Source organism: Schistocerca cancellata, chromosome 2, assembly GCF_023864275.1.
Source record: "Schistocerca cancellata isolate TAMUIC-IGC-003103 chromosome 2, iqSchCanc2.1, whole genome shotgun sequence".
Taxonomy (NCBI): domain Eukaryota; kingdom Metazoa; phylum Arthropoda; class Insecta; order Orthoptera; family Acrididae; genus Schistocerca; species Schistocerca cancellata.
In genome coordinates this window covers 73,176,921-73,201,349 of record NC_064627.1, presented here as the reverse complement: position 1 = coordinate 73,201,349, position 24,429 = coordinate 73,176,921, and the positions used below count along the sequence as shown (strand labels likewise).

The 24,429-nt window shown below is 43.7% G+C and overlaps 1 protein-coding gene across 1 annotated transcript in view; it reads left to right on the top strand.

The window, feature by feature from the left end:
• LOC126150913 (lens fiber major intrinsic protein-like) overlaps nucleotides 1–24,226 on the top strand; it is a 143,596-nt gene extending 119,370 nt beyond the window's left edge. Inside the window, exons 4-7 of the mRNA XM_049915907.1 lie at nucleotides 1,760–1,903; nucleotides 6,059–6,256; nucleotides 12,307–12,387; nucleotides 23,578–24,226. Coding sequence (XP_049771864.1) covers nucleotides 1,760–1,903; nucleotides 6,059–6,256; nucleotides 12,307–12,387; nucleotides 23,578–23,745 — 591 coding nt within the window. The 3' untranslated portion in view covers nucleotides 23,746–24,226. The remainder of the gene's footprint in view (nucleotides 1–1,759; nucleotides 1,904–6,058; nucleotides 6,257–12,306; nucleotides 12,388–23,577) is intronic.
• The last annotated feature ends 203 nt before the right edge of the window (nucleotides 24,227–24,429 follow it).

Sequence of the window (24,429 nt, the reverse complement as noted above, 5' to 3'; positions counted from 1 at the left end):
TGCTATTGATGTCGAAACCTATTTTCCTGAAAACCGGTCTGTAGCTGCAGGACAACATGCTACGCGTATTCGATATCAAGTCCCTCCTCGAAACATTGTTTCCGACCGTATATCGATTCTGTTGTGGGTAGAGAACTTTCGTCAATGTGGCACAGTTATCAAAAAGAGAGTTGGGGCACAGAGGGCCTCTAGAAGACATGAAAACTTTGAGCGTGCAAGAAGGTCAGTGGTGCAGTCCCCTACACGTTCCGTTACCAAGCACGCGTCGTCACTTGCACTGTCTAGCTGTACTGGGAGTCAGATTCTCTTTGGAGACCTGAATTTCATCCGCGTAAACTGGTGATTGCTCAAGAACTGTCACAACGGGACCGACAACATTGATGTCAGGCATGGGACGACTTGACAGAGAACGTTCCTCAAGATGCTCACACTTTCTTCAGTATGGATGGGTTAACGAACAGAGTATGCATTAGTGGTGTTGTGTGAAACCTGGGGAAATTCGTGAGATGTCTCTCTACAGTGATAAGGTCACAGTATGATGTGCCATCGGTGCTGTAGAAATCATTGGATCTTATTTTTTTGGTGGTGGTGGTGGGGGGGGGGGGGGGGGTTGAGAAACTACCGTGGTGTTATCGTCAATAGTGGATGATATGTGAACACGACCCAAAAGTTTTTTGAACCAGAACTTCACCAAATGCATATGAGGCTCGTTTGGTTTCAGCAGGATTGTGCCATAGGCCACGCTGCTCGACATTCGACGAATATTTTGAGGGAAACCCTTGCCTGTCATTTGATCTCAAGGTACAGCGACATTCCATGGGCTTTACGCTCGCCTGATTTAAGTTCGTGCGACTTCCTTCTTTGGAGTTATCTCAAAGCTGAAGTTTATAAACGCCGCCCAAGGCCCCTGGAGCCTTGAAGAACGCTATACTCATTGAAATAGGCCGTATTCCACCGCAGATACTCCATATAGTGATGCAGTACTTTAAAATCTGACTGCAGCTGTTCATTAACAACGAGGAGCGTCACTTGCAGGATGTGATGTTCAAAAATTAGAAACACCAAACTTCCAACTGTACTTTATTGAGGTAATGAAGAAATGTTTTCTAGAAATTTTAGTTTTTCTTTTATTAACTTTTATAGATAGGTATAAAGAAGAATGCTGAAGATTAGATGGGTACAACACGTAACTAATGAGTAGGTACTGAATAGAATTGGAGAGAAGAGAAATTTATGGTACCATCTGACTAGGAGAAGGGATCAGTTCGTAGGACACATTCTGAGGCATCAAGGGATCATAAAGTAGCGTGGAGAGCCGCATCATATCAATCTTTGGATTAAGACCACAACAACAACAGTTAGGGATAATTCCCTGCGAGACCTTGTACTTATGAATAACCCTGTACTTTTATGTTTTCATGTTAAAATATGTGCTGGATGTATCAATAAACTCTGAGAATATTTATAGTTTCTTCAATCCAAATATGTTAGTGCTTCTGGTTTTTTCAACAGGTTAAATAAAAAAATATTTTCCCTAAAATTTCTTGTGTATACGTTTTACTTTTTTCTTTTATTATTTTTGTAATTATCAGCAAGAATTTTATTTTGGAAAGTTCTTTGTCCTATTCTAGACTAAGAAAAGGGATATCTAATATTTTTTGGTACTTTTATGCTGTGATGCTGTGTGTAGACAAGATGACCTCGACTCACCTAGTTTCGTGGTGAACTACAGCAGTGGATGGGCGGCATGTTGTTGCAGATGGTGGGCCACGTGTCAGGGGCGCACGTGAACCCCGCGGTGACGCTGGGCCGCCTGCTGAGGGGCGGCTTCGGCGCGCGGGCAGCGGCGGGCTACCTGGTGGCGCAGCTGGCCGGCGCCCTGCTGGGGTACCGGCTGCTCCTGGTGAGTGCACCGGGGGAGGGCAAGTAGGGGTCTGGTGGGCACTTGTGGCCTAGGACACTTTGTGGCATTTGGGAGAGGGATAACCAGAATGGAGGCCATATCTATGCAAAAGATACGAGAATGATGGGATGCTGTGGGGGGTGTGAAGAATGAAATGAGAATGGATACGTAGGAATATGTTGGAATAATTTATGTCAGTAAGGACTTCATTATACGGGAAGAAAAGCCTGTTTTGTTGCGAGAGGATGATAGTGAACCATGATTGGAGGCTAGGGGAGTAACGATAAGATTATTAGTCCTGTTTTTAGTGTGTGTGGAACATGATGGACATGTCCTATGTGGGCAAAAAGGGACAGTAATTTGATCAGTCGTTATAAGATTTGAATTGGAGGGTAAAGTGGATATGCCAACTGAGACAGAGTACATCGTGTTTGAAGATTTCCAGGGACTGATGAAAACTGAATGGAGTGGATACCCAGGTGTCCTCGGAGTCTTTAATGGCAGCATGACTGAATAATATCTTCTCGGTTTTCGGGCCTCATCAGTCTGAACAAAGTTCTCGAGCTTTCGATGGCTATCTCCGCCATCATTGTCAGGAGAAAAACTACTGACCGCTGGGCCTGGTTTTCTTTCTTCTTTATTGTAATTTCATTCTCCTGCCCCATATGGGCAGGAAAAGACTGGCAGTGGCCCAATGCGCCGCTCTTCAGCTGGGTGATACATGTAATAAAAAGAGGAAAACGAAACATATAAAAGGCGATAAAGGGGGACATGAGAACATAGTAATGGAAGACATAGGGGGTTAAAATATACATGTACACAGAGACTCATGTGTGACAGTTAAAAGAAAGTACACATAAAGTTAAGAAACACAGTGGGCAATGTGTGTAGCATTTAAAAGGCCACTCATACAAGTTAAAAGTTGGCCACAGGATTAAAACACTCCAGAACGACGACACTTAAAAGCCACTGCGTGAGATGTAGCACACATGATGAAGAGTAAAACTTGCCAGGAGGGACCTGCCGAGGGAGGGGAGACATGAGAAAGGGAAAAGAGGGGCAGGAGGGGACAGAGGGGAGGGGGCTGGAGATGGTGGGAGGAAAAGCAAGGGGGTCGGAGGGCACACCAAGGAGCAGGAGAGGGGCGGGGTGGGAGTTGGGGAGGGAAGGCAAGTCAAGAGGGAGTGCTGAGACGAAGAATGTGTGCACCGGAAAGGGAGGGGGTAGAGGAGGGAGGATAAAACTGCTAAGGAGAAGGCTGGAGGAAAGCAAAGAGGGAGCGCTGAGCGGGGGGGGGGGGGGGGGGGGGGGAAGAGAGGTGTGGTTAGAGTTGGTAGGAGGGGTAGATATCAGGGCGAGGGGTAGGTGCTGCAGGTTGGGAGAGGAGGTTGAGAATGTGGAGTTGGAGACAGGTCGGGACACCACGGTAAAGGTGCGGCAATGGGCTGGGGTTAGAGAGGACAGAAGACGTCAGGGTATGGGGAGATCGAGTCTGTGGACGATGCATAGGGAGCAGATGTGTTCGAGGAAAAGGAGAAGATACGGGCTCGGGCCTGGCACTATTTCCCGCATACATACCTACTATTACGGACGCTGTCACCAGTCAGAGGGGGCCAAGCGACGTGTGCACGGAAGGCGACTTTTGCACCTCGTAGCAGTTCCGGCCTGCTGCGAGACCGAGTACCGCAGGTGGCGCGAGGGGCCGGCGCCACGATTGAAACTGCCGCTCCGCCTCCCTGCAAGCACTAAGCACCCGTCGTTGCTTCCTTTCGACGTCCATAGCCCACCCCCACACCCTACTCAGTGTGTACCGTTGGTCTCTGTTGAAAGTGTTGCAGTTCATTCTAATCTCAGCCACTTTTTTTATATCTGAGTCCCAGTATGTTGACACATCAGCCAAGACTCTTGTTCTCAAGCTGTATTTTGTGTTCGTTGTCGAGGCAATGCTCAGCTATGGCCGACTTGTGGAACTCCCTTTGCTTAATATGACTCTTGTGCTCGGTATAGCACTCCACAACTGTGCCAATTGTCTGGCCTATATACACTTCTGGCCATTAAAATTGCTACACCAAGAAGATATGCAGATGATAAATGGGTATTCATTGGATAAATATATTATACTAGAACTGACATGTGATTACATTTTCACGCAATTCGGATGCATAGATCCTGAGAAATCAGTACCCAGAACAACCACCTCTGGCCGTAATAGCGGCCTTGATACGCCTAGTCATTGAGTCAAACAGAGCTTGGATGGCGTGTACAGGTACAGCTGCCCAGGCATCTTCAACATGATACCACAGATCATCAAGAGTAGTGACTGGCATATTGTGACGAGCCAGTAGCTCGGCCACCATTGACCAGACGTTTTCAATTGGTGAGACATCTGGAGAATGTGCTGGCCAGGGCAGCAGTCGAACATTTTCCTGCTGAAATGTAGGGATTCGCACGGGTCGAATGAAGGGTAGAGCCACGGGTCATAACACATCTGAAATGTAACGTTCACTGTTCAAAGTGCCTCAATGTGAACAAGAGATGACCGAGACGTGTAACCAATGGCACCCCATACCATCACGCCAGGTGATACGCCAGTATGGCGATGACGAATACACGCTTCCAATGTGCGTTCACCGCGATGTCACCAGACACGAATGCGACCATCATGATGCTGTAAACAGAACCTGGATTCGTCCGAAAAAATGACGTTTTGCCATTCGTGCACCAAGGGTTGTCGTTGAGTACACTATCGCAGGCGCTCCTGTCTGTGATGCAGCGTCATGGGTAACCGCAGCCACGATCTCCGAGCTGATAGTCCATGCTGCTGCAAACATCGTCGAACTATTCGTGCAGATGGTTGTTGTCTTGCAAACGTCCCCATCTGTTGACTCAGGGATCGAGACGTGGCTGCACGATCCGTTACAGCCATGCGGATAAGATGCGTCTCATCTCTATTGTTAGTGATACGAGGCCGTTGGGATCCAGCACGGCGTTCCGTATTACCCTCCTGAATCCACCGATTCCATATTCTGCTAACAGTCATTGGATCTCGACCAACGCGGGCAGCAATGTCGCGATACGATAAACCGCAATCGCGACAGGCTACAATCCGACCTTTATCAAAGTGGGAAACGTGATGGTACGCATTTCTCCTCCTTACACGAGGCATCACAACAACGTTTCACCAAGTGACGCCGGCCAACTGCTGTTTGTGTGTGAGAAATCGGTTGGAAACTTTCCTCATGTGAGCACGTTGTAGGTGTCGCCACCGGCGCCAACCTTCTGTGAATGCTCTGAAAAGCTAATCATTTGCATATCACAGCATCTTCTTCCTGTCGGTTAAATTCCGCGTCTGTAGCACGCCATCTTCGTGGTGTAGCAATTTTAATGGCCAGTAGTGTAGATGCTGCTGCACTCGCAAGGGACACCATACACACTGGGCATACAAAGAGCTATGTCGTCTCCAACAGGGCGCAACATATCTCGTGTTTTGGGGACGGTTTCTTGTACACTGGATAACGAAGATGGGATCCTGCCTCCTGCTCGACTAAAACATCTAAGAACTCCATCTCGATTGTTAATTTAATGTTGGGATGGACACTGTTCATGTGATCCACAAACTGCTGCACGTATTAGTAGCACAAGAGAGGATGGGTTGGAGGAATTCAGTCTCTGTGTTTAGCTAAATTACTTGGTATCGTCGATCAGCATTTCCTGTTCTCTTTTTCACCGTGTAGTTAGTTTTATGCTGTCCAAACAAACTCATTCATTAGTTTGAGCACCTCATTTTCTAATCCAATTCCCGCAGAAAGACCTCATTTATGTGGACTGTATTTCATTTACCTTATTTTAGCTTTATTTATGTCCGTCTTTAATACGTTTTTATATAGCATCCGTTCTCTCCAACTGGTCTTCCAAAAGTTTAGTCAACTCTGACAGAACTGCAGTGATATTGAAAATTGTTAAGTTTTTATTTATTCTGCATCAGCTACAATTCACTTTCTCAATTTCCTCTTCCCTTCCTTTATTGCTTGCACAAACTACAGACTGACCAACATGAGGATGTCCGGATGAATTCAGAATTTTAGTGTTCACAGATGACATAACTCGTCTCCTACAAGGAGGATGTAAAGTGCAGCTGGCCTGTTATTTCGACAGGCGGTGACGCCGTCTTCAGCATCGTGCGAGTGCACTACAGTGCCCGCGGCCGCGCTGTCGCCGCTGCAGGCGCTCCTGGTGGAGGCGGCTGGAACGGCGGGTCTGGTGCTGCAGTGCCACGCCTCCTGGGATGGTCACCAAGCGGGCGTCGCCTCGCTCCAGTTCGGCTTCTACATGGCGGCCATCTCCCTAGCGTTGGTGAGGACCGGAATTTACATCGAGTATTGGTTACAAAATCAAAATATTAAACATGGCTGCGAAACAGCAACTGTGTAAACCTGAAGAGGTTAAAAAATCAACCAACCAGTTGCAAATAAAGGGTTATTGGCCCTTGACCTAGGTTTCGGTATTTGTAAAAAGAGCCGCTAGGCTTCATCTAATCTAATGCACCATTATGTGATGTAACAAGACCCACTACTTCCGAAGAAGATATTTTTACAAATATCGAAACCTAAATCAAGGGCTAATAAATCTTTACTTGCAACTAGTTGGTTGATTTTTTTAACCTCTCCAGGTTATAAAATCCTCTAGAGAGCATCATATTATTTATATTTTTCATATCAGAAGCAATACTCTTTACACTACACAATAAATTATTTATCGCACTCCGAGTGTGGGTTTTGCAAGGGACTGAGCGACAGGGGCTCACGGTGTGTGGTGCTGATTGATTGATCGAAGTGAGAGGGGGACGTGATGGTCTCACATAATTCGCTCAGGTGGACATATAAGACCGCAGGGTAAGAAGGAGAGTAAGCAACTCAGCAGATACGATTAACTTCCGTTTTGTTCCGAAACTGAAGTACAGGTATGACTTTCCTAGCTGACACGCCCCTGCACCAACAGCCACGTCCTTGTGCACACACAGTGGCTGTTCACCATCGTTTTATCTGTGTCACAGGACCGCCTTTTAAAATCTGAGACTAGCAGAGCGTGCACCCAAATAACTTCTATCCAGAGGCTCCAGTCTAGCTGCGTCCGTGTCTGTCAGCGACTCACTTCATTACTGCCTACTTTCTTCTTCCTAACCACTCTTCTAATTCTGGACGTTTGGTCCTGAAGTTTGGTCTTGGTTTCCCATTTGACCCTGCCTGCCCCCGACACGACGTAATTTCGAAGACTTCTCGTCACCTTATTTGTTATCCTTCTTTCTGAGGCTGGTTGGAGCCTTTCCTTACGTGGTCTTGAACTATGTCTGAGGCCTTTCATTGGCTTCCCATATCGTAGCATACCTCCACTGTCTTTCCCTCTCGCAATTTCTGCTCTCTGTCTCAGCTCTTACCCTCTTTTTTTGTCTAAGACCCTTACTTCATTTATTCTGTTACATCATTTTTGCCTTTACTTCCTAAGGATCTTGCCTCATCTCTTCTGTCACCTTACTCATCCTTTATCGTCTCAGTAGTAGCCGGCCGGGGTGGCCGAGCGGTTCTAGGCGCTACAGTCTGGAACGGCGCGACCGCTACTGTCGCAAATTCGAATCCTGCCTCGGGCATGGATGCGTGTGATGTCCTTAGGTTAGTTAGGGGACTGATGACCTTAGAAGGTAAGTCCCATAGTGCTCAGAGCCATTTTGAAACAGTTGTACTTAATCAAACATAACAGTCAACGTTTGTACTCACAGGGATTGCGATTTTTTAACAACACCATAAACATTTTTTTAAAATAATAGTACCCTCCAATGTTGTTGCGTTGTTAATCTCTAGCAATAGGTACATCATGTGACTCTGCACCCGTAAATGAAGCGGCTTGAGCTTTGAACAAATTTGAGATATACAGTTTATTTCATTCTGATTTTATGTGGCAGATACTGAACAAGCCCGCTATTTGCCATACATTTTTGAACATCCACGGTCAGTCGCAGACCTAGCTGAAAAGTGGAACAAGCCTTGTGGGAGACATTGCTTAGAAATGAGCCGCATATGATGCGAAGATTCGGTTGATGCTGGAGGAAGAGGTACATAAAACATTATCGAGGGACACAATATCCAGAATAATGAGGAAGACGTCAGAGCTTCAAGAGATCTTTACTGGAAGGGAGCGACATTAAAAATCTCCTCCCTCGGGCGACTCGACCACGTACACTGTGTGATTAAACGTATCGGGACACCTGGCTGAAAATGACTTACAAGTTTGTGGCACCCTCCCTCGGTAATGCTGGAATTCAGTATAGTGTTGGCCCACCCTGTCTTGATGACAGCTTCCACTCTCGCAGGCATACGTTCAATCAGTTCTAGAAGGTTTCTTGGGGAATGGCAGCCCATTCTTCACGGAGTGCTGCACTGAGGAGAGGTATCGATGTCGGTCGGTGAGGTCTGGCACAAAGTGGGCGTTCCAAAACATCCGATCTATAGGATTCAGGTCAGGACTCTGTGCAGGCCAGTCTATTACAGGAAGGTTATTGTCGTGTAACCACTCCGCCACACGCCGTGCATCACGGACAGGTGCTCCATCGTGTTGAAAGATTCAATCGCCGTCCCCGAATTGCTTTTCAACAGTGGGAAGCAAGAAGGTGCTTAAAACGTCAGTGTAGGCCTGTGCTGTGATAGTGCCACGCAAAACAACAAGGGATGCAAGCTGCCTCCATTAAAAACAATATCGCGATTGCGGTTTATCGTATCGCGACATTGCTGCTCGCGTTGGTCGAGATCCAATGGCTGGTAGCAGAATATGGAATCGGTGGGTTCAGGAAGGTAATACGGAACGCCGTGCTGGATCCAACGGCCTCGTATCATTAGCAGTCGAGATGACAGGCATCTTATCCGCATCGCTGTAACGGGTCATGCAGCCACGTCTCGATCCCTGATTCAACAGATGGGGACGTTTGCAAGACAACAACCATCTGCACGAACAGTTCGATGACGTTTGCAGCAGCATGGACTATCAGCTCGGAGACCATGGCTGCGGTTACACCTAACACTACATCACAGACAGGAGCGCCTGCAATGGTGTACTCAACGACGAACCTGGGTGCACAAATGGATGAATCCACGTTCTGTTTCCAGCATCATGATGGTCGCATCCGTGTTTGGCGACATCGCGGTGAACGCACATTGGAAGCGTGTATTCGTCATCGCCATACTAGCGTATCACCTGGCGTGATGGTAAGGTGTGCATTGGTTACACGTCTCGGTCACCTCTTGTTCGCACTGACGGCACTTTGAACAGTGGAAGTTACATTTCAGATGTGTTACGACCCGTGGCTCTACCCTTCATTCGATCCCTGCGAAACCCTACATTTCAGCAGGATAATGCACGACCGCATGTTGCAGGTCCTGTACGGGCCTTTCTGGGTACAGAAAATGTTCGACTGCTGCCCTGGCCAGCACATTCTCCAGATCTCTCACCAATGGATAACGTCTGGTCAATAGTGGCCGAGCTACTGGCTCGTCACAATACGCCAGTCACTACTCTTGATGATCTGTGGTATCGTGTTGAAGATGCCTGGGCAGCTGTACCTGTACATGCCATCCAAGCTCTGACTCAATGCCCAGACGTATCAAGGCCGTTATTACGGCCAGAGGTGGCTGTTCTGGGTACTGATTTCTCAGGATCTATGCACCCAAATTGCGTGAAAATGTAATCACATGTCATTTCTAGTATAATATATTTGACCAATGAATACCCGTTTATCACCTGCATTTCTTCTTGGTGTAGCAATTTTAATGGCCAGTAGTGTAGATGTTTTGCTCTGCATGATGTCATCTGCTCCCGCACTGCGCAACAATATTTAAAAATTTTGTGCTGTTTTATAAGTTGTTTCATTAATATAAACACACGAAAGTGCTTAAATTTATTTAGATATAATGTGAAATATTTGTATTCACTTAAGTTTCAGTAGATGGCGACTTTTTTGTAGTGGTTCCTAATGTTTTGCAGGTCGTTGTATATGTTGCTAAATTGCAAACAGCACACATGCTGTACATAAATTAGTGTGCCATACATCCTAACATTTAATGTCAGTGTTGAGCGTCACACATTTGCCATACATTCGATGTTTTTGTTTACAATGCAAAGATTACCCATTAATCAGAGACACAAAGATATAATTCATTTCCTGCGGAGCAAGGATGTAAACAGAGCACAGCTGATGTGTAGAATGTGCAAAATGCAACACGTTAATAACAAAAAAATGTTTGTAGTCTAAGATTGAACTCATTAAAGGGCTATAGGACACGTTTTCGTTTTATGTAACTGTCAGCGGAAATTTTAACGAAAAATTTTAAAGCCAACCGATTACATACTATAAATTACACATATATGTACACACATTTATATATCCAGACATTTTTAATCATTGCAGTTTATAGTTTAGTTGAGGGAAATACAAAATTGAAAGGTGGAATGATAGCAACACATTTGTTCACCATGATAGCTTGTATCTTGATCTTTTTTGCAGAGTTTTGAGTATTTGGGGCCAGTTGTGCTTAATTTCTAGCTCATGCCGATTATTTAGATTGTTTTGGGTGAACTGAGAGTGTGAATATATATTTCTATTACACTGTTTAACATGGATCTGAAATAAATTCGGAGAAAACCCACCACCACGGACTTTGTTATAAAACATTCTTCATGCCATCTTCACAGCACAAAATGGGTGTTCCAGATGGAGCCAGCCAATAAATAATTCCCAAAGAAGCGGTACTAGTTGGTGATTTTAGGCTCATTATCCCGAATTATAGGAAATCCCTACAATTTCTAACCCTACATGGGATAAATATCAACTTCTCTCCTTCGAATGAAAATCTAAATTGGACTGAGCACATAACGGCAATGTGCAAGTAGCCATCACCATGTGTCCATGCGCTACAGAAGTATAAAAAGTTTTTCCATCTTAACCTGAAAAAGAAATTTGTACAAACACACTTCCAATTATTGATTGCAGCAATGTTATTCTGGAAGCCCTTTCTCAGGAAAGTACGTGGCGCCTGCAATTGTTTATGAATGCCTATATTCGTTATATCTGTCTTCGAGTCTTTTGTGATATTTCACTATCATATGCACAGATATCCTGGCTGTGAGCATACAAGCACATAGATTCTTTCACACTGTCTTCTCTACTGCCTTATCAATGTACACTGTCCCTCATATCTCTCCTCGACCTTAACGCTCATGTCTGAACAACATGGCAGAAACAGCTGTTCCATCAGAGCAAAATCCTTTTCGTCCCACTCCATCGTTCAGCCATTTTCACGAATTCTTGCTCAGTAGCAGGAATCCAACTCTGAAATAACTTCCCGCGGTAATTTAGAGAGATGAGTAACATCTCCAGCTTAAGAAGACAGAATGACATATCTAGTAGACCAACAATAATGATTACCATTGTCACTGTACTTACTCATGCCCTTTTACATCATTCTTTTCAACCAGATTTTCCTCATTTCCAAGTATTCTTACCTGGTGCAGTCTCCTTAAATTTCCTTTCTCCAGATCTTGCTATATCAGGAAACATATGTTTTGTACTACTACAAATTCTTTTTACATGTGTCATTATCATTATTATTGTTATTATTATTATCAGTAGTAGTAGTAGTAGTAGTGGCAGCAACAGGAGTAGTACAAGTATTGTCAGTATTAACTTTATTTGTTCATAGTCAGTTTAACCTACTTACGTAGTCCCTATATAGACTCATATCATTTTAATATCATTCGTCATATACATTGATATATCTTTGGTAACTATGATATTAAAAATGCAATGTATGTGTGAAATCCTGGTCCGATCTAAGAGGGAGCCCGATGACCCAAAACAGATCCTGTTAAATAAATAAAAAGGTATTTTGAATGGCTGCCGTGCGAGGAGGAGAACCAGTGTGACCCTCTTGTTATCGCAGCTCTAAACACATTGACATAGCAAGCAAGTCAATGCAGCGACTTTTCCATTCACCCCACTGCTCCCTATGTTTCACGAAAACAGAGGCTATTCTTTCCGGATAGCCGTAGTATTAACAGAAGTACATTTCACGTAATAGAGATCGGGATTCCTAATCATCAGCCTGCACACTGAACCGCCTGTTGAGACAGCACGTGATGAGATATGATGCTACACACCTGTTTCTTACTGGTGACGAGTCTTAAGTGCACAATAAAATAAAACACCTGCACCTGTCGTTTCGGTGTTATTTTATTTTATTGTATTACAACGATGGCTGCAAGTGTTTCATTTTATTACGTAAGTGAACTGCCGAAGTCCTGTAGATCATCGGTCACAAGGATGAACATATAACAAAAAAAATTCTTACGTCCTTCTGTAGGGTCCGTACACAGGGGGCAGCCTAAATCCAGCAAGATCCCTGGCTCCTGCCTTCTGGACGGGCATCTGGACCTATCACTGGGTAAGCATATATAGCATTATAGCATAGTTCCAGTTCATTCTAAATTACCAGAACTATGAAAATTCTCCCTGATGCTCAGTATTTGGTGCACAAAGCTAATGGTATGTCAGAATATTAAAATTGATGTATATGATGAGCTATTTCTTCTATTAATATGTTATTGTGGTGGAAAGTGATCTATTTCCCTGTGGATGATATGTAATCACTGAGACTTATGCAGCCAATTCTGAACATGTTGGCTGAAGGTTCTTTGCTTGATGGCCCTATGATTTAAAATGTGACTGACACACACTGTGGTTACAGTTACTACAAGCCAATCCACAAGTTGGGAAAGGGGGCCAAATTTCTAGTAGTTTACTGTCGAGTTGAGATTTTCACAAATGTTTTATTCGTAACTTACAGAAACTAGCAGTATGGCAATAAACAGCCTTTTAAACACGACGCTAACGGCAATCAAGTAATTTATAGCATACAACAATTTTAAATTTTTTAAAAAGCACACAAAAGCTAGCAGTACAGCAATAAACAACCTTTTAAAACACGCCGCTAATAACAATCAAGTGATTTAGAGCAATACAACAGTTTAAAACTTTTGTAAAAAAACACATAAGCTAGCAGTACGGCAATAAACTACCTTTTAAAAGACGCCGCTAACGCCAATCAGTCATTTATAGCTATACAGCAATTTAAAAAAATTTAAAGAACATTAGTAAACAGGCTACTAAAGTAAATACAGAACTTTGTTAATAAAGTACGGTGAGGTAGTGAAGCTTGTTACACCGCCATTAAAAGAATTAAACAGGTCTCAGCAAACACATGATTAATGGCGATAAAAGGAATTCACAAACTTGGAGGAATTTACAAAAAATTTTAAACAAAAGTTTCGTGGAATATCATTAGAACATAACAGATATGACAAACCAGTGTAAGGCGGCCACAAATCACCCACTCAGGGATGCTGAGGCTAGACAGAATACTGACCAATTTAAATACGCCCGTAAACACAATTGCCACTCTCAGGCTTGTCACTACACCGACTTTTAGCCAGCGAAAACTTGTTATAAGATGGCTTAACTTGCTGACAGAATTAGAGCTAACCTCGTGCAAGGAAACATTACACCACACAGTTCTGAATGAGCGACCACATGATCAACCAACAAGAAGCATGAATTTACTCATAACCCACGACAGAGTAGCGAAACAAACTGCCCAAAGCTACACCTCCCATCGGACAGTAACGAGAGGAGGAGGAAAGATAAAAAAAAATGGTTCAAATGGCTCTGAGCACTATGGGACTCAACTGCTGTGGTCATAAGTCCCCTAGAACTTAGAACTACTTAAACCTAACTAACCTAAGGACATCACACACATCCAAGCCCGAGGCAGGATTCGAACCTGCGACCGTAGCGGTCGTGCGGTTCCAGACTATAGCGCCTTTAACCGCTCGGCCACTCCGGCCGGCGAGGAAAGATCACTCACTGTCTTCAATTACACCGGTGCCAGGGACAGGAAACCCGGTCGCCGGAGGCCACAAGGCAGAAGAGACGCTGGTTACACAAAGTGACTACTTAATGATTAAACCTGCCACGAACTTAACTTGCAATTATGCTCGAACAGGCAGTACACGACCTCCAAATGGCAAGGACCCACACATCCGACCGCGCACGCGTCGCCAGCGTACCCAACACGTCACGGTCACGCGACAACACGCTCTGGCACCGGAGTTCACGTCTTCTCTGCAACGTTGACGGTTAGTGATTGCTCCTTCATGTTAGGTGTCTCCTTTTAAACTCCAGTGTTGAAATGGAGGATTTAAAGAAGCTTGTTGACGTCCCACCAAGGCGAAATGAACAGCAACTACTCGTGGGGCGATTCTGTATACAAACAACACGCGGGGAGCTCTTCCGTCAACTCGACCCGCTCGTTACACACAACCGACATACATCACGTGGCGACTCGGTACAACCGACACTGCCCTCCCGTGTCCACCAGACTCTCTGCGCGCACGCCCCTACTTCCGCGCCACCGCACGGGGTTACAACCGTTCAAAGATCTCACTTCCTCCATAGCAGTTTCCCAGAAGCGAAACCGCAGATATCGATAGCAGAGGGAAAATACAACCAAGCAGCCACTTAATAACAGACAACATATCAAACAAACATGTCAGGGGAAGAAAAGGAAAACCAATGCAATCTAAACACAAGGTGTAGCACGAGTCGATACACGGCTCAGTGACGTTTAGAAACACGACTGGCTGGCCTTCTAATGTATCTGTCATCCACTGCTCGAGTTGGACTCAAGCCGAGTTTGTGGGTAGCTCTTACGCATAGCCGTGATGCCATTTCCGTAGCTGTTACTGCCATCCCTTCATACTTCGTGCCTGCCATCATTGTTATCTTGAAGAGAGGATAATTCTTTTTAGAAACAAGAGGATCTCCTTCATGCCCAAACTTCCATTCTCAGTATTACAAAATCACCCCTGAGTGGGTGATTTGTGGCCGCCTTACACGGGTCTGTCATATCTGTTATGTTCTAATGATATTCCACGACACTTTTGTTTAAAATTTTTTGTAAATTCCTCCAAGTTTGTGAATTCCTTTGTCGCCATTAATCGTGTGTTTGCTGAGACCTGTTTAATTTTTTTAATGGCGGTGTTGGTAGATTCACTACCTCACCGTACTTTATTAACAAAGTTCTGTATTTACTTTAGTAGCCTGTTTACTAATGTTCTTTACCCAAAAAGGTTAGCTGCTTTCGAGATTTCACTGGGTACAAACCTTTGATGTTGTCCACATATCTGTTATGTTCTAATGATATTCCACGACACTTTTGTTTAAAATTTTTTGTAAATTCCTCCAAGTTTGTGAATTCCTTTGTCGCCATTAATCGTGTGTTTGCTGAGACCTGTTTAATTTTTTTAATGGCGGTGTTGGTAGATTCACTACCTCACCGTACTTTATTAACAAAGTTCTGTATTTACTTTAGTAGCCTGTTTACTAATGTTCTTTACCCAAAAAGGTTAGCTGCTTTCGAGATTTCACTGGGTACAAACCTTTGATGTTGTCCACATATCTGTTATGTTCTAATGATATTCCACGACACTTTTGTTTAAAATTTTTTGTAAATTCCTCCAAGTTTGTGAATTCCTTTGTCGCCATTAATCGTGTGTTTGCTGAGACCTGTTTAATTTTTTTAATGGCGGTGTTGGTAGATTCACTACCTCACCGTACTTTATTAACAAAGTTCTGTATTTACTTTAGTAGCCTGTTTACTAATGTTCTTTACCCAAAAAGGTTAGCTGCTTTCGAGGTTTCACTGGGTACAAACCTTTGATGTTGTCCACATATCTGGATGTGTAATATGTTCCCATCTAGGAGATATTAGACAGGAAGATTATGAAGCCAGGGAAGAAGGTAAATAATTCTTTGATCAAGTGCAAGGGAACATGGGCTGCTGGTCGGCTACCATGTCATTCACTTCCGGAGAGCATGATTTAGAAGTGGTATAGAGTGACATGGGTTCAACACATTACTCTCCCAGTCACCGTCTGTTTTTCTGATGTATGAGTCGCTACTTCAGATACAAGTGGCTCCTCAGCTGGCCTCACGAAGCTGAGTTCACTTTCTTCCAATCCTCTTAACAAGGAAAGCTCCTTGGCACTACGAGAAACTCAACCTGGGTGCTTTACATGGTGGTCAGACGCCCTGCTTACTCATATACTGAGTCGGAAAGGGGGAGGAAAGTTTCTGGGAAAATTTCAGGTATAGAAACATCTTTTTCTCCTGCCTGGACTGGTCTTAGGGCTGCTGGTAGCTTATGCTCGCTAGGACCAACCATTCGCACGGAAGTTCAAGGATTTGTTTATAACGGGGAAGTCACCATTACTGAAGGGCACAGACGACGCTTCTGGGGTCAATATCGGTGTTTTGTTCCTAACACGCCAGAGCCATCACCAGAGACGTCAGTTTTGTCGTAACATCGACCCCACAGAACCGAACATCAACTAAACGTAAGGCTTTCCTCTTTCTTTTTGAAGCATTTATTGTGCTCGTTGTTCACGATGGCTTAAAAAGCCGGTATGGTAATTACTTTCCACGGGCAGAACCTGTGTTTCGGCAAATTTTATACAATATCTATATTTGAAGAGTTGTCAGCTACGACAGATTGGTGCATTACAAGTGCATGGAATTCGGTAACCCTGATAACATTACATTACATCACATTAATACTTGTTCCTTGGATCATGAATACGACATTTCGTAACGATGCGGAACATGTCACTTCAACATAAGTTTTCTTTACACAAGATAATTAACTTTTTTTTTTTACAGTAACTCCTTCATATCTAAAAATTCATCTATGGACTAGAAGGATTGGTCATGCATTCTTTTAATTTGTATTTAAATGTTGATTGGCTGTCTGTCAGACTTTTAATGCTGTTTGACAAATGACCTAAGATTTTTGTGGCAGCATGATTCACCCCTTTCTGTGCCAAAGTCATATTTTACCCAGAATAGTGAAAATCATCCTTTCTTCTAGTGTGGCAGCTATGCACTTCGCTATTATTTTTGAAATGGGATGGGTTATTAATAACAAATTTCATAAGTTTTTTTTTTGTGGTTTTAGGGCGCACAACTTCAATGGTCATTAGCGCCCTGACTACTCTAAGAATGTAGCGCGAGGCAAAAGTTGACAACAACAACTAAAAGGGAAAACACGATAAAAGACAGACTGACAGGCATAGGATTAAAAAACAGCATCATCAAATGTCCTTAGAGAGGTTTGTCAAATTGATAAAACGAAGAACACGAGCAACTGCTCGTGGGTCATCCGCTAAAATGGCATCGAAAGTACTTGGCAGGTTAAGATCTAGACGCAGTGTGTTAAAATCTGGACAGGACATTAAAATGTGTCGAACCGTCAGCAAGTGCCCACATGGACAGAACGGCGCCGGCGCAGCCGTCAGCAGATGGCGATGGCTGAACCGGCAGCGTCCAATTCTTAACCGGGCCAAAACTACCTCCTCCCGCCGAGAAGGGCGTGAGGAGGACGTCCAAGCCACGGGAAGAGGTTTTAAGGCCCGAAGCTTGTTGTCTGTAAGTGCAGCCCAATCGGCATGCCACAGCGATAAAATGCGCCGACAAATGACCCTGCTAAAATCGGACGAAGGGACACAACAAGAAGCTGTCCGAGGCTGGAGGACCGCAGCCTTGGCCGCGGCATCTGCAGCTTCGTTCCCAGGGATACCGACATGGCCAGGAACCCACATAATGCTAACCGGAGAACCGACGTCCACCAGCTGCTGAAGAGAGCGTTGGATCCGGTGTACGAAAGGGTGAACCGGGTACGGATCACTGAGGCTCTGGATGGCGCTCAGGGAATCGGAGCAGATGACATAAGCAGAATGTCGGTGGCGGCAGATGTAAAGAACAGCCTGGTAGAGGGCAAAGAGCTCAGCTGTGAAGACCGAACAATGGCCATGGAGCCGGTATTTGAAACTTTGTGCCCCGACAATAAAGGAACACCCGACCCCGTCATTGGTCTTAGAGCCATCTGTATAAATGAAAGTCATGTTGATGAACTTCGAACGAAGTTCCAAAAAACGGGAGTGTAGACCGAACCGGGGGTAACCTCTTTTGGGAGCGAGCTGAGGTCAAGGTGAACGCGGACCTGAGCCTGGAGCCAAGGTGGCGAGTGGCTCTCGCCCACTCGAAAGGTTGCAGGGAGTGAAAAATTAAGGTGTTGAAGGAGGCGACGAAAGCGAACTCCAGGGGGTAGCAGGGCAGAGACATACAACCCGTATTGACGGTCGAGAGAGTCGTCAAAAAAGGAACGATAAGACGGATGGTCGGGCATTGACAGTAGCCGACAGGCATACCGACAAAGCAGTATATCGCGCCGGTAGGTGAGTGGCAATTCGCCAGCGTCAGCATGAAGACTCTCTACGGGACTAGTATAAAATGCTCCGATCGCAAGTCGTAAACCCCGATGTTGTATGGAGTTAAATTTCATAAGTGAATATATGTTTGTGAAGGTACTGTGAATACCCAAAGTTCCGTAAATAGATGTGTGCAACGTGATCTTGGGTGGGCTCCAGCTATTCTTCTGATTACACGCTTTTGTGCAACAAATACTTTTTCTCTTAATGATGAATTACCCCAAAATATGATCCTATATAAAAGCAGTGAATAAAAATAGGCATAGCAGGCTAATTTAATGATATGTCTATTACCAAAATTTTCAATAACCCTCATAGTATAAGTAGCTGAACCTACCTGTTTCAGTAGATTCTTCCAATTCAATTTCTCATCAATGCACACACCAAAAATTTTTGAATATTGTGCTTTAGCAACAGACTTCTGTTTAGAGTCTATATTTACTGTAAAGAATTGTACATACAGTGTTTTCTCAAAATTTAGTGAGTCCATTTGCAGAGAACCACTTAATAATTTTCTGGAAGACAATATTTACAGTTTCCTCGCCTGATTCTTGTTTTTTGGGTGTGACTACTACATTTGTATTATCAGCAAAAAGAACTAGCTTTGCATCTTCATGAATATAGAGTGACAAGTCATTAATATATGTTAAGAACAATAAGGGACCAAATACTGAGCCCAGAGGGCACCATTCCTGATACATTCCCAGTTAGAGGACTCTGCTGATTTTTGCACTCTATCTGTACTGTTAACTTAAACCTTCTGCGTTCTTCCAGTTAATATGAATTAAACCATTTGCGCACTGTCCCGCTAACGCCACAATACTTAAGCTTAACTTGAAGAATTTTGTGATTCACAAACTCAAAACCATTTGAGAGATCACAAAATATCCCAATCGGTGATGTTCAGTTATTCAAATCATTTAATATTTGATCAGTGAAAGCATCTATAGCATTTTCTGTTGAAAAGCCTTTCTGGAAACCAAACTGATATTTTGTTAGTACTTCATTTTTACAAATATGTAATGCAACTCTTGAGTACATTACTTTTTCAAAAATGTTAGCTAAAGCTGTCAAAAGTGGGATTGGGCAGTAGTTGTTAACATCAGACCTATCCACTTTTTATGCAATGGTTTAACAACAGCGTATTTCAGTCTATGTGGAAAAATTCCCTGTTTCAGTGAGCCACTACATATCCCACTTATCTGTTGGGCACAAGCTTTTATATTCTGTTGGAAATGTCGTCAATTCGACGTGAGCTTTTACTTTTCAGTTAATATATTATTTTCCTAATTTCAGTGGAAGAGGTGGGTTCAATTTCAGTTTTATGAAATTGAATAGGTATTGTCTCTTCCGTATACTGCCTGGTATTTTCCAATGAATAGCTGGATCCTATTTTTGCAACACTTAAAAATAATTACTAAAGTGTTTTCTACTTCTAACTTTTTGTTAGCAAACTTTTAATTGAGTTTGATAGAAATACAGTATTACTGTGCTCTCAGTTGCCCTCTTTCCCTTTTAACAATATTCCAAATTGTTTTAATTTTATTATCATGTGTGCTAATCTCAGATATATTGCACATACTTCTGGAATTTTTAATAACTTTTCTTAATACAGTGCAGTAGTTTTTATAATGTTTCACTGTTTGTCGATCATTACTCCTTCTAGCTATAATATACGTTTCCTTTTTCTGTTTAAAAGATATTTTATCCCTTTAATCAGCCATGGATTTTTAGATAGTTTCTTGCAATTATACTTCAGTTTTCTTAGGGAAAGTATCGTCAAATGTGCTCACAAAAGTATCATGAAATAGGTTAAATTTTAAACGAGCATCAGGTTCTCTGTACACCTCATCGCAGTATAACGGATGTGAGCTTTCCCAAAAATTTTCAATTGTTAAATCATTAATTGAACACATTAGTTTGGAGAGCTGTTTTTCATTACTGTATGGAACTATGTCATGTACTGTAGCTAGTTGTGCGTCATGATCAGACAGACTACTCTTAAGAGGAAAAGTTTTTAAGTGGTGAAATTTATCTTGATCCACAAAAACATTGTCTATTGGCGTGCTGCTTTCCTGTACCATCCGTACAGAAAAAGCAGTAACTAACGTCAGATTGAAAGAATGAAGTAATACTCAAGGGCAAGCTTTCTACCGGTCTCTTTCAGAAAATCTGGACTGAAATCTCCACAAACAATAACTTATTTCACTCTGTCTGATACACAGCACAACAAGGAATCCAAGTTTTTCAAAAATAGCTGAAAATTTGCGAATGGGGATGTATATGTGGCACAAATTATAAAAGACTATTATTTAGTTTAAGCTCACAAGTGCATGCCTCTATATGTAGCTCTATATAAATTTTTGTAGTTTCTAAATTTTTCGCACTATGACAGGTTTTAACATATATGGCAACTCCTCTCGCTCCATAGTGCCTCTACATACATGTGCTGAAAGCCCACATCCACCTACATCTACCTCTTCAATATCTGTGACTATATGATGTTCAGACATACATAGTATATCAACTCCATCCTTAGTTTCTAAATATTCTAAACAAACAAGATCATCTATTTTATTTATTAATCCCCTGATATTCTGATGCAATGTACTAACATTATTTTTCACTGTGCTTTTATGAGAATCTTGTGACATACAAATATTATTTTTCAGTGTATTTTTATGAGAATCTTGTGATATTCTAACATCTCTAGTACTTGCGTATCTGAGCTTCTCATTAAGCTCAATTTCATTCAATGTTGAATCATTGGACACTGACCTTGGCCTAAAATAAAGATACTCCCATGAGTTTCAGTGCCCCCCTTAAAGAATCTCCTACCATCCCAGCCAGTTTACCCTTCTCTTTCCTACTGAAATGCAGGCCATGTCTTGCGAAGTCCCACCTCTTCACAGGTGGTCTTATCATTTGTTATTAGGCCCTCTGAATGTTGTTTGTTCAGCAACAACGTGTGGGATAGAATCATTCATGACCATCTTGTTAGTCCCCATATCTTCTCACATCTCTTACTGGACAAATATACCTATGGTTTCTCAGAAACGAGGTCCTTCAGTTACTTGATGATGTAACTCTAGATGTCACTTACGGATGTGGTTTATTCTCCAGCTCATATTATTCTAAATGTATCTCAATAATAAGTTTATGAATCGATTGATTGGTCCAGAGGATCCAGTACATGGCCTGACCAATCAGTAGACCTGAATTCATCTCTAGGGACATTAAAAACCCTTGATGTATTCAACTTCTGTACCTAATGTCGATGTTCTGAGAGAGCGTATCCGAAATTGTTCTGAGCAAAGTTTCAACAAAATAATACAAACCATAGGCAATAGGTTCAGGGCGTGCATGAAGCAGGAAGCCACTACGCTGTTACATGTATCACATGCAACATTAACAATAAACCTTTGTAACTCCCTAACGAAGGATTTTCGGACCCATACCCATGTGGATTTTTTCTAATGTTTCTGTGTCAGAAACACATCTCTTCATTTATACACTACTGGCCATTAAAATTGCTACACCACGAAGATGGCGTGCTACAGACGCGAAATTTAACCGACAGGCAGAAGATGCTGTGATATGCAAATGATTAGCTTTTCAGACCATTCACACAAGGTTGGCGCCGGTGGCGACTCCTACAACGTGCTTACATGAGGAAAGTTTCCAACCGATTTCTCATACACAAACAGCAGTTGACCAGCGTTGCCTGGTGAAAGTTTGTTGTGATGCCTCGTGTACGGAGGAGAAATGCGTACCATCACGTTTCCGACTTTGATAAAGGTCGGGTTGTAGCCTATCGCGATTGCGGTTTATCGTATCGCAACATTGCTGCTCGCGTTGGTCGAGATCCAATGACTGTTAGCAGAATATGGAATCGGTGGGTTCAGGAGGGTAATACGGAACGCCGTGCTGGATCCCAACGACCTCGTAACACTAGCAGTCGAGATGACAGGTATCTTATCCGCGTGGCTGTAACGGATCGTGCAGCCACGTCTCGATCCCTGAGTCAACAGATGGGAACGTTTGCAAGACAACAACCATCTGCACGAACAGCTCGGATACCATGGCTGCGGTTACCGTTGACGCTGCATCACAGACAGGAGCGCCTGTGATGGTGTACTCAACGACGAACCTGGGTGCACGAATGGCAAAACGTCATTTTTTCGGATGAATCCAGGTTCTGTTTACAGCATCATGACGGTCGCATCCGTGTTTGACGACATCGGGGTGAACGCAAATTGGATGCGTGTATTCGTCATCGCCATACTGGCGTATCACCTGGCGTGACGTTATGGGGTGCCATTGGTTACACGTCTCGGTCACCTCTTGTTCGCATTGGCGGCACTTTGAACAGTGGACGTTACATTTCAGATGTGTTATGACCCGTGGCTCTACCATTCATTCGACCCCTGCAAAACCTTACATTTCAGCAGGATAATGCACGACCGCCTGTTGCAGGTCCTGTACGGGCCTTTGTGGATACAGAAAGTGTTCGACTGGACAGAAAATGTTCCCGGCCAGCACATGCTTCAGATCTCTCACCAATTGAAAACGTCTGGTCAATGGTGGCCGAGCAACTGGCTCATCACAATACGCCAGTCACTACTCCTGATGAACTGTGGTATCGTGTTGAAGCTGCATATGCAGGTGTACCTGTACACGCCATCGAAGCTCTGTCTGACTCAATGCCCAGGAGTATCAAGGCCGTTATTACGGCCAGAGGTGGTTGTTCTGGGTAATGATTTCTCAGGATCTATGCACCCAAATTGCGTGAAAATGTAATCACATGTCAGTTCTAGTATAATATATTTGTCCAATGAATAACCGTTTATCATGTGCATTTTTCTTGGTTTAGCAATTTTAATGGCCAGTAGTGAAGACACCAGGGTAGACTTTTCCTTTGTCCAAGGCCTCAGGGAACCTTTCACTGTCTCGCAAAAGAAAGCAGACAATAATATAAACATTAAGAAGACACAAATGCACAAAAAGGAGGAGAACAGGTTAGCCTCTGACGTTAGCAGATGACAGCACTTGCCATCCTCCCACCTCCCCCACTCACCCCCCTGCCCTTGACCAATGCGAACGTTTCAATTTACCTCCCCATAATCCTCGATGGTGACATTCCTTGCTGTTGACAGTCCATGTGCATGCCACCATTTGAAATGTACTGCGAAATGGTCAGACGTCCAGTACAGACGGTCGTGTACTGTGAGCCGCCACTCTGCCTGCCGCAGGTGTACTGGGTGGGCCCGCTGCTCGGCTCCGTCGCGGCGACGCTGCTCTACCTGCTGCCACTGGGTGGACGGGCCTCCGCTGCCGACGCCGCTCCTGCCGCCACTCCCACCACTGACAACAAGGCGCCAGTCGCCGGCAAGTGCCTCGTTCCTGCCGTCTGCCTCTAGGGCCTGGAGTCGAGAGCCTAGAGTCCAGGATCTGGAGCCTAGAGTCTAGGATCTGGGCTCTAGAGCCTATGGTACAGAGTCTAGGGTCTAGAGAGTACGGTCCAGAGACGAGCGTCTAGAGCCTAGGATCCAGAGGGTAGGGTCCAGAGACGAGCGTCTAGAGTCCAGTGTGGCGTCCAAAGGCAGAATCGGGCCTCCAGCTGTGGCTCCTTGGGCTCTGCTGATGGTGTCGTGTTCCAGAGACACGATTTCGATTAAAATAATGCAGAGGAAGAAGCAACAATTGCGAAATAAGAGAAAAGAACATAGTGTTGCATGAGATTTCGGTGCCTACTACGCACATAACTGATATAGAGTCAATATTCATTTTATTCCGTAGCTACTTCTGTACTTTGCTTCAAGTTGTACACTGCACAGTGGACTGTACTTGGCGTGCAATTAAAAGACTTGCGTCAGGCCGTTGAGCCATGTGAAAATTAATACTTTGATGTTTTTGTGTAATAATTGTTTCAAACTGTGTTTCTGTTATGTGTGATGTATCAACGTAACAATGTAACTAATGTGATGTAAAAATAATATAAAAAGACACTTATAAGGTTTGTCTGGACTATTAATGTCTGATACTAAGACAGGAAGCAAAAAAATAAAAAATAAAATAAAAGAGAAAGAGGGAGAGAGGGGCAG